Genomic DNA, 10,842 nt, shown 5'->3' with positions numbered 1-10,842 from the left:
CACAGACATTATTGGAGCAAAGAGTTTAGCTGAATGTGATTCACAAATAGATTGGTGGTGCTGGTGGCACCAACTTTACTTAAGGCCGTCTGACACCTTCAGTTAGGAGACCTCATTTTCAGTTGCTTATAAATTTGTCAAACTTTAACCCTTTGGATTGAAATTTCCCATGCTGGGTGTCTGCTTCCAGCTGAATTGTTTTTTGAAAGTTTCAGGCATAACAGTTCAGCCGACTTCTCGAGTGAAGCCAGGAGAGACGATGTCTTGCCCATGTTTAAAAATTCTTAGAATTGTTCCAGTAAGAAGCCCTAGCACCTCCACGACTTGCAGCAGAAAACACAAACACTTTCTGCAGGCACACAAGGCTGTCGCTAAGGGATCAGAGATCAGTACTTCTCATCAGTAACTATCATCACACTGTGCAGCACCTTTCACTGAAGGGTCTTCAACACACCTAGCAAAGGAAAGTCACTATGAACATATTATAGAATCATAGAATGTCAGGGTTGAAAGGGACCTCAGGAGGTATCTAGTCCAACCCCCTGCTCAAAGCGGGACCAATCCCCAAATAAATCATCCCAGCCAGGGCTTTCTCAAGCCTGACGTTAAAAACCTCTAAGGAAGGAGATTCCACCACCTCCCTAGATAACCCATTCCAGTGCTTCACCACCCTCCTATACAGATAGGTAAACTATCCTTATTATACAGATAGGTAAATTGAGGCATGGGGAGAGGTGACTTGGCCAAGGTCTCACAGAGAGTGGCAGGATGACAGAGAGAACCAAGTGTTGTCAGACGCTCCCGGTGTGGTGCTCTGCTCTATTCAATGTTGAGATCAGTCGGCTGCGTGCGTGTTCCCTCCGTGTGCTGCCCCAGCTCTGCGCAGAGAGCTGACCCAGCAGACCCCGAGAGACTCCCAATGACCACAGACTCTAGTAAGGTACGAAGGCACCTGGGCCAGGTTTATTGTCAAAGAGAAATACAGTCTCCAGCTCCCCGGCATAGAAGCCCAAGGTGCTGTTAAGGTGCTGCTACCTAGTACTTATGTGCTCCCTGACAATGGACTCAGCTCAGTCCGTGATGGGACTTTCCACTGCCCCCTAGGCCAGACAAAGACACTTCTCCAGGGATGTATTCTTATACACCGGTACAAACAAGTTACACATCACTCCTGATGTATTGAGGTGCAGCCCCTCTAAGCAGTAAGGTGCCACCTCTCACCTTGTACATGTTGGGTCGAACAAAACAACTCTATCCATCATATTCCCCTTTTGGCCCTGTCATTGGGATGGGTCAGGGTCATAGGTTTGTTCCCCACTTTGAACTTTAGCATGCAAAAGATGGGGACCTGCATGGATCCTTCTAAGCTTAAATCCTAGCTTAGATCTGGTAACACTGTCACCAGCCAAAAATATAGTGTTTTGGCACACTCTCTGTTCCCCCAAACCTTTCCCGGGGGGAACCCAGATCCAAACTCCTGGATCTTAACACAAAGGGAAATAAACCATTTCCCCTCCCAGACTTTCCCTCCCTTGGTCGTCAGGGAAAACTTCTTTGATTCAAACTCCTTGAATCTAAAACAAAGAGGGATTCACCTTCCCCCCTCCTCTCTTCCCCCCACCTAACTCTGGTGAGTCAGACTAATCCCCTGGGGTCTCAAACAAGGGAAAAATCAAACAGGTTCTTAAAAAGAAAAGCTTTTAATTAAAGAAAAAAAGAAAAGGTCAAATTTAGCTCTGTAAAATCCGGATGGAAGTTTACAGGGTACAGCTTATAAAAACTAAAGGGACTCTAGCATAAGTACAAGTACAGCAAAGAGGTAAAATATTGTTCCAGCAAACACACATTTGCAAATACAGAAATTAATCAAAAGACTAATCCGCCTTTCTAATACTCACTATACTGAATAGAAGAGAATATTTCAGGAAGCTTGGAGAGCCTGGATGTACGTCTGGCCCCTCTTAGATCCAAAGAGAGAACACCCCCCAAAACAAAGAACACAAACAAAGACTTCCCTCCACAGAGATTTTAAATTATCTTGTCTCTTGATTGGTCCTCTGGTCAGGTGTCCGTCAGGTTCACTGAGCTTGTTAACCCTTTACAGGTAAAAGAGACATTATCCCTTAACTATCTGTTTATGACAGTCAGCCTGTTCCTTGTTATCTGTGTGGAGTGTACGAGTATGCGAATGTTCTGATATCTGGCGTCCAGCACCTTTTAGGTATGTCTCTGTTTGCAGCATCAGTGTCATAGGTTTGTTCCCCACTTTGAACTTTAGCCCTTTCCTTGCCAGCTTCTGTGAGCAGGGCCTACCTCTGGCTCAGAGCTTCACTTTGCTTTATGTTAGCAAAGTCTTGACCATTACTTTAGTTCAGGCCTTAGGCCTCACACTGGGTCTCTGATCCCAAGGTTTCTATCTCAGGGCCTCCTCTTACTACACCCAGGAGTCCTGACTTCCCTGCTGTAATCACGGTCTCTCCGTCACGCCAAGAGGGAAATGGACTCCAGCTCTGGCAGGGGCTGTTCATTGAGTGAGATGCAGAGGAAAGGCTGGAAGAGGGAGCCTGAGCCTTCGCCATCCTCTGAAGGTGAATCTGAGGTTTTCAGAACCAGCTGGAGGTTGTGAGCTCCCCACTCCTGTGAGGCGTGAACTCCGGGACTCCACTTTCGCTGCCATTCAGAGACCTGCCAACACATCACAGTCACTGTGGTCACTTCAGGGGAACAGACTCAGGAAAACCAGCACCAACAGAATGTCCCTGTGGACAGAGGGCAGCTGTTGCAGCTGAAAGCCCAGTACCTGGCAACCTTAAATGGCACCCGACGCCGAAACTAAAAAAATGGAGGCGCTTGGATTCCCACAGCTGAACTCTCTGCCTGCTCATCCGGCTCACTGCGGGTATTTCTCCGGTGTGGAGCACCTGGGTTTTTAAGCACTGGAATGAGACTGAAAGATTCTCCTGTCTCAGCCCAACGGGGGCACCGTGTCCACCTGATCTTTCAATCTGGCTGCAGACAAAGGCCGCAGGCTTTTAGGCCTTACACTATGGCTACAGGCCTTATCATATGGCTACAGGAAAAGGCCTGATCCTTACAGGACGACCAGGCCCCGGAGGTCCCCATGACTGGCCCCGTGATACCCCAGGTACGGCCAGGCCCCAGGGGGTTCCCAGGAGCTGCCCCAGGTACGACTGGCCCATGGGGGGGCCCCGGGAGCTGCCCCAGGTGTTGGTGTCACTAGGCCTGAGTAAACCAAAGTTGTGACTTTGGGCCTGAAGTGAACCAAAGTTCTTACATGCTGTGAACTTTAACCAGTCTGCATGCTAACAGCCTAGAAGCAGAATTTGTGAGAGTCAGCTTTTTAGCAGACAGCTGCAGTTCCGCTTAAACTAGCAATAGTAGTGAGAAGGCGGGAGAAAGAGGGGGAGAAGGCTTCATGTACCTGAAGCTGACAAGGCCAACAGATAAGCCTGTGAATGGGAACTTTTTCTGACATGCTGAAATGTAATGTTCAAAGTAACTGCTGTTGGGAAGGGAGGGGTGAGGGGGAAAACCGAACAAAAGGCTTACACAAGCAAGGGGGGTATAAATGCTGGGACCCCGCCTGCGCGTGGGTGTGCAGGATTTGAGAATGCTTTTCTCCCTGGCACCTTAATTGGGCTCAAATAAACCTGGTTTTGCTTCTCCACCCTGGTGTGATAATTAGTGCGACGCACACCGGGCAACGAACCCTGCTGTTGCTCCGCCTTGGGCTCTTTGAGCCGGCAACACAGGTACAACTGGCCCTCGGGAGGTTCCCCGGAGCTGCCCCAGGTATGACTGGCCCTCGGGGGGGCCCCAGGAGCTGCCCCAGGTACGGCCAGGCCCCAGGGGGTTCCCAGGAGCTGCCCCAGGTATGACTGGCCCTCGGGGGGCCCCTGGGAGCTGCCCCAGGTACGACTGGCCCTCGGGGGGGCCCCCGGAGCTGCCCCAGGAACTGCCCCAGGTACGACTGGCCCCCAGAGGATCCCCGGGAGCTGCCCGAGGTGCTACTGGCCCTCGGGGGGCCCCCGGAGCTGCCCCAGGTACGACTGGCCCCCAGGGGGTTCCCCGGAGCTGCCCCAGGTATGACTGGCCCTCAGGGGCCCCCTGGGAGCTGCCCCAGGTACGACTGGCCCTCGGGGGGCCCCTGGGAGCTGCCCCAGGTATGACTGGCCCTCGGGGGGGCCCCGGGAGCTGCCCCAGGTACGGCCAGGCCCCAGGGGGTTCCCAGGAGCTGCTCCAGGTACGACTGGCCTCCAGGGCCCCCCGGGAGCTGCCCCAGGTAGGACTGGGCCTTGGGGGATCCCCGGGATCTGCCCCAGGTATGACTGGCCCTCGGGGGGTTCCCAGGAGCTGCCCAGGAGCTTTCCCTGGCCCCCACTGTCGGTGCCCCAGCTCATCTCCTGCCTGGCCCGGTAGGAGCCGAGGGATCCGCCAGTAACCTGCACAAAGCAACCCGAGTGCTGACGCTGGGTTTGAGAAAGGCAGCGGTGCCTAAGTTCACTATTTCCCTGAGTACTTTGTGGATCTAGCCCTGGACGCCTTTCTGGAAGATGCTTTAGTCAAACACAAGTTAAGGTTGTTCAAAGCCCGGGGGGCTGGCTGGGGACACTTGGCGGAAACAGCCAAGGTTGCCGGGTGGTGAGCCAAGGGCTAGATGCCTCAGGACACAGCATTTTTGGCTTCTAGTTAACCAGTGCAGTGAGACAGAAGTTTACTTTTGTTCTTTGCTTTGTGTACAACCACCAGTCTGGGGTGAATCTGCCCGATTTCTCAGCAGATTGTTCTGAATCTGGCATCCTCAGCGGCATCCTACTGAGGCACGGTGACATATGGACACCACTGACAGGTGCTTCACAGACTATCAGGAGGTAGCCCCCTCCTACAGACGAGGGAGTTGAGGCAGCATGAAAGGAAGTGTTTTGAGCCAAGAACAGCCCACAAGTCCCTCGCTGCCAATCCCTTGCTTAGTCGCGCTCAGGCCATGCACCCACTTGCACCATTTGAGGATTTGGCCCAAGTCATTTAACTAGAGATAAGGCATCAGCAGAGACCGGTGAGCTGGGAGGGAAGATGCCTATTTATTAGGTTTCGTGTTCTGCTACCAAAGGGCCCTAATCAGGGCTGCTGAGCCGCACACTGCACTGATGTGGTTCCTTGCAGCACATCACTGGGCTCTATGCGCTGTGCAGAGTTCCAGGTAGTGTGTTGTTCCTGGTAAACAAGCAAGACAAGGCTGAAAACTGAGCTGTGTGGAAACCTGTTTTGTGGCCAGAGTTTTTAGCTGTTTCTTTGATAAATTCCTCTTGTCGAAGAGCTGCAACTCCACTGATCACAAGACACAAATAGCTTCGGTGTGTCTAATACAACCCAGGGGAGCAATGCCTGTTCGTGGCCAGAGCAGTGGTGCTGGATGGAGGGTAGGTTGCGGTGTCGGGACTCCCAGTTTCTATTCTCAGCTCTGCCACCAACTCATTGGGTGGCCTTGGGTAAATCACAGCTGTGCCATTGATCTCCCTCCCTGTGAGCTACCGCAGCCACCCCGGCCTCTGCCCAGCATCCCACCTTCCCAGCTAACACTGGGGCTGTTCCTTCCGCCTCTCTCAGCTGTTGTCCTCCTAGCGCCAAAGCTGACCCCTTGCCCTGCCCCGAGGCCTGGCTCAGGGCAAAGGGCTCCCAGCCCATCCCCACTGCAGGGCTCTGCCTGCTACAGGCCCCCCGCCAGGAGGAACAAAGGGGAGCTGAAAGCTCAGGACTCTGTAGCTGAGCTCCAGGGCCCAGGAGCTGTAGGATGCACAGTCTCACCCACCTGCAGCACAGCCCTGCTCCCAACCCTCAGCTGCTTTTATACGACTTCCTGGCTTCCCTCTCCGATCCCGACTGGCCTGTCAGCCCCAGCGCTGCATCCTCACTGCAGGCTCCTTCTCAGGCTGCAGCAGCTCCTGTCACAGCCCCGGAGCAGATAGAGGGGGAGGGGATCCAGCGAGTGACGGGGAGGGGGGAAAAGAACGAGTAGCAGTAGCTGGGACTTGGGGAAAGAGGCGGAGAGGGGAGGGGGCACAGAGGCAGGAGGTGGAGCAGGGGGAATAGGTGCAGAAGTGGCTGAAAGATATCTTGGAATTGGAAAAGGTTCAAAAGGGGAAATAAAAATGATGAGGGGTCTGGAACGGCTTCCATATGAGGAGAGATTAATAAGACTGGGACTTTTCAGCTTGGAAAAGAGACGACTACGGCGGGAGGTGACAGAGGTCTAAAAAATCATAACTGGTGTGGAGAAAGTAAATAAGGAAGTGGCATTTACTCCTTCTCATAACACAAGAACTGGGGGTTACCAAATGACATTAATAGGCAACAGTTTAAAACAAACAAAAGGCAGTATTTCTTCGCACAACACACAGCCAGCCTGTGGAACTCCTTGCCAGAGGATGTTGTGAAGGCCCATCAATGGTCAAGATGGGAAGGGATGGTGTGTGTTTGCCAGCAGCTGGAAATGGGTGCCAGGGGATGGATCACTTGATTTCCTGTTCTGTTCATTCCCTCTGAGGCACTTGGCACTGGCCACTGCTGGCAGACAGGACACTGGGCTAGATGGATCCTTGGTCCGGCCCAGTATGGCCGTTCTTATGTTCTTATATTCTCAGAGGTCCAGTTATCAGTAACTAGAAGGGTGGCAAACCAGTGAGTTCTACACTGACCGATTACCCAGTTTCCCACACTGACACAGCACAGTAAGGTCAGGAAAGGGTCTAATGTCTCTCTGGCTGCCTGGTCAGTGATTGAGGGAAGGGGGCCCAGCACTATGTCACCAGCCAGCTCTGCATGGAGCTCGGTGTGAGAGCCAGAGCACCAGGAGAAAACTTTAGGTCCTTTTATGAGTAAAGAGCCGGAGCAGCCTGTTGCGGATCTGTTTGGTCCTCACCCCGTAGATAATGGGGTGCAGCACGGGGGGCACCAGGAGGTTCACATTGGCAATGAGAACATGGAAATGCAGGGGCACATTGTGGCCAAACCGGTGTGTGAGGGAGGAGAAGATAACTGGGATGTAAAAGGCTAAGATGGCACAGAGGTGGGAGCTACAAGTCCCCAAAGCCTTGAGACGGGCGTCCTTTGTGGGGAGGCTGAAGATGGCCCTGAGGATCTGGATATAGGACACAGCAATAAAAATCATATCCAGACCCCTCACAAAGAATACCATAAAGAGGCCATAGTAACTACTGACGCTGATGTCTGCGCAGGCCAGCTTCACCACGGCAATGTGCTCACAGTACGTGTGGGGGATGATGTTGGTTCTGCAATATGGCCACTGCCTCGCCAGTAAGGGATAGGGCAGTATGAGCATGCCGCCACGCAGCACCACGGCCAGGCCAATTTTGGCAACCACTGGGTTTGCCAGGATGGTGGAATGTCTCAGGGGATGGCAGATGGCCACGTAGCGATCCAAAGCCATGGCCACGAAGATCCCAGACTCCATCACTAAGAAGCAGCCAATGAAGTACATCTGGGTGAGGCAGGCACTGAAATCGATCTCCCTGGAATTGAACCAGAAGTTACTCAGCATTTTGGGCATGGTGGCTGTGGACAGGACCAGGTCGGTGATGGCCAGCATGCAGAGGAAATAGTACATGGGCCCATGGAGGCTAAGCTCCATCTTCACGATGAACAGGATGGTGAAGTTCCCCAAGATGGCTATGATGTACATGATGCAGAAGGGGATGGAGATCCAGACATGGGCAGCCTCCAGGCCAGGAATGCCCAGCAGGATGAAGGTGGAGGGGTTGGTGAAGTCGGTTTTGTTGGAATCTGACATGGAGTAGAGGAGAAGTGTCCAACTCTGAGGCATTCCCAGGGCCCAGGGTTCTGGTTGCAGTACAACAGCCTAGATGGAGAGACAATGTTAATATAAGCCACTACATGCACTACTAGAGACTTTTCTTATGGGTGAAGCAGATTGGTTCCTCTTCACACACATTTTCATTTTCCAAATCTGAAAGTGTAAAAAAAAAAACAAGCCTCCCTTGCCCCCAAAGCTTTGCCAATCCATGTATCAAGGGGAAACATTTCAAGTAGAACCACCTGAGGGAAAAGACCTGGGTGTCATCGATAGCTGTTCCACCTGCTCATTCACAGTAGTCGCCAAAACAAAGAAAACGTTCAGATGCCTAAGGAATGGGGAGAGATCAACCTGCTCTGGAAACGCACTCAGTTTTGATCACCCAGTTTCTATAAAGGATACAGCAGATGGAACATAGATTTCTGCAGAGGAGCTTCAGAGGAGCATGTGGATCGGACACAGACTTTTCTTAGGGGAGAGTCTGATGATAGAGAATCTCCTGGTTATAGTCAGGAACAGAGGACAGAAGAGGATAATGTAAGGGCCGGATCAGATGATAAACAGTCACATAAAAAAGAATCTGGCACATCAGAAAAGGGCAGACAAATAAACAGGGACAAGTTTTTAAAGTGCTTGTACACAAATGTCAGAAGTCTAAATAATAAGATGGGTGAACTAGAGTGCCTTGTGATAAAGGAGGATATAGATATAATAGGCATCACAGAAACCTGGTGGACTGAGAGCAATCAATGGGACACAATCATTCTGGGGTACAAAATATATCGGAAGGACAGAACAGGACGTGCAAGGGTGGGAGTGGCACTATATGTGAAAGAAACAGGGCACCCCAGAGACAGGGGGGGCAAGTGGGACAATTTTCCCCAGGCCCCGGACCACACAGGGGGTCCCAGGAGAGTTTTTCGGGGGCCCTGGAGAGGGGTCCTTCACTCGCTCCGGAGGCCCCGGAAAACTCTCACAGGGCCTGGGTCCCCAGAGCTTCTTCCTCTCTGGGTCTTCGGTGGTGGGGGTGTCCTTCCGCTCCGGGGCAGAAGGACCCCTCGCCGACGAATTACCGCCGAAGCGGGACGCGCCGCCGAAATGTAGCCTGGACTTCGGCGGTAATTCGGCGGTGGGGGGGGTGTCCTTCCATTCCAGGACCCGCCACCGAAGGGCCCCGAACACCCGCGGCAGGGACCCCCCGCCACCGAATTGCCGCCGAAGACTGGGCTGCACTTCGGCGGTGGGTCCCGCTTTGGCGGTAATTCGGCGGCGGGGGGCCCACGCCGTGGGTCTTCGGGGCACTTTGGCGGCGGGTCCCGGAGCGGAAGGACCCCCCACCGCCGAATTACCGCCGAAGCGGGGGCCCCCCGCCACCGAAGACCCCAGGCCCCCGGAATCCTCTGGGCGGCCCTGGAAAGAAAATGTAGATTCAGATGAAGTAAAAATCTTAAGCGAATCCACATGTTCCATAGAATCTCTATGGATAGAAATTTCATGCTCTAATAAAAATATAACATTAGGGATCTATTATCGACCACCTGACCAAGTCAGTAATAGTGATGATGAAATGCTAAGGGAAATTAGAGAGGCTATCAAAATTAAGAACCCAATAATAGTGGGGGATTTCAATTATCCCCATATTGACTGGGAACATTTCACTTCAGGACAAAATGCAGAGATAAAATTTCTCAATACTTTAAACGACTGCTTCATGGAGTAGCTGGTACGGGAACCCACAAGGGGAGAGGCAACTCTAGATTTAATCCTGAGTGGAGAGCAGGAACTGGTCCAAGAGGTAACTATAGCAGGACCGCTTGGAAATAGTGACCATAATACAATGGCATTCAACATCCCTGTGGTGTGAAGAATATCTCAACAGCCCAACACTGTGGCATTTAATTTCCAAAGAGGGAACTATGCAAAAATGAGGGGGTTAGTTAAACAGAAGTTAAAAGGTAGAGTGACTAAAGTGAAATCCCTGCAAGCTGCATGGGCCCTTTTTAAAAACACCATAAAAGAGGCCCAACTTCAATGTATACCCCAAATTAAGAAACACCATAAAAGAACTAAAAAAGAGCCACTGTAGCTTAACAACCATGTAACAGTAATAACAAAATGTTTTTTAAGTACATCAGAAGCAGGAAGCCTGCTAAACAACCAGTGGGGCCCCTTGACGATCGAAATACAAAAGGAGCACTTAAAGACGATAAAGTCATTGCGGAGAAACTAAATGGATTCTTTGCTTCAGTCTTCAAGGCTGAGGATGTTAGGGAGATTCCCAAACCTGAGCTGGCTTTTGTAGGTGACAAACCTAAGGAACTGTCACAGATTAAAGTGTCACTAGAGGAGGTTTTGTAATTAATTGATAAACTCAACATTAACAAGTCACCGGGACCCGATGGCATTCACCCAAGAGTTCTGAAAGAACTCAAATGTGAAGTTGCGGAACTATTAACTAAGGTTTGTAACCTGTCCTTAAAATCGGCTTCGGTACCCAATGACTGGAAGTTAGCTAATGTAATGCCAATATTTAAAAAGAGCTCTAGAGGTGATCCCGGCAAGTACAGACCGGTAAGTCTAACGTTGGTGCCGGGCAAATTAGTCGAAATAATAGTTAAGAATAAAATTGTCAGACACAGAAAAACATAAACTGTTGAGCAATAGTCAACATGGTTTCTGTAAAGGGAAATCGTGTCTTACTAATTTATTAGAGTTCTTTGAAGGGGTCAACAAATATGTGGACAAGGGGGATCCAGTGGACATAGTATACTTAGATTTCCAAAAAGCTTTTGACAAGGTCCCTCACCAAAGACTGTTACATAAATTAAGCTGTCATGGGATACAAGGGAAGGTCCTTTCATGAACTGAGAACTGGTTAAAAGATAGGGAACAAAGGGTAGGAATTAATGGTAAATTCTCAGAATGGAGAGGGGTAACTAGTGGTGTTCCCCAATGGTCAGTCCTAGGACCAATCCTATTCAATTTATTCA

General features: G+C 51.1%; 1 protein-coding gene across 1 annotated transcript; it reads right to left on the bottom strand.

Annotated features, from left to right (window-relative positions):
* Window positions 1–6,880: 6,880 nt before the first annotated feature.
* LOC123374380 (olfactory receptor 52M1-like) lies at window positions 6,881–7,828 on the bottom strand. The gene has a single exon (XM_045024304.1). It carries the CDS (start codon window positions 7,826–7,828, stop codon window positions 6,881–6,883), a length of 948 nt encoding a protein of 315 aa, XP_044880239.1.
* Between the last annotated feature and the right edge of the window lie 3,014 nt (window positions 7,829–10,842).

This window comes from Mauremys mutica, chromosome 1 (genome assembly GCF_020497125.1).
Source record: "Mauremys mutica isolate MM-2020 ecotype Southern chromosome 1, ASM2049712v1, whole genome shotgun sequence".
NCBI classification, from domain to species: Eukaryota; Metazoa; Chordata; order Testudines; family Geoemydidae; genus Mauremys; species Mauremys mutica.
This window is presented reverse-complemented; position numbering and strand designations above follow the sequence as displayed.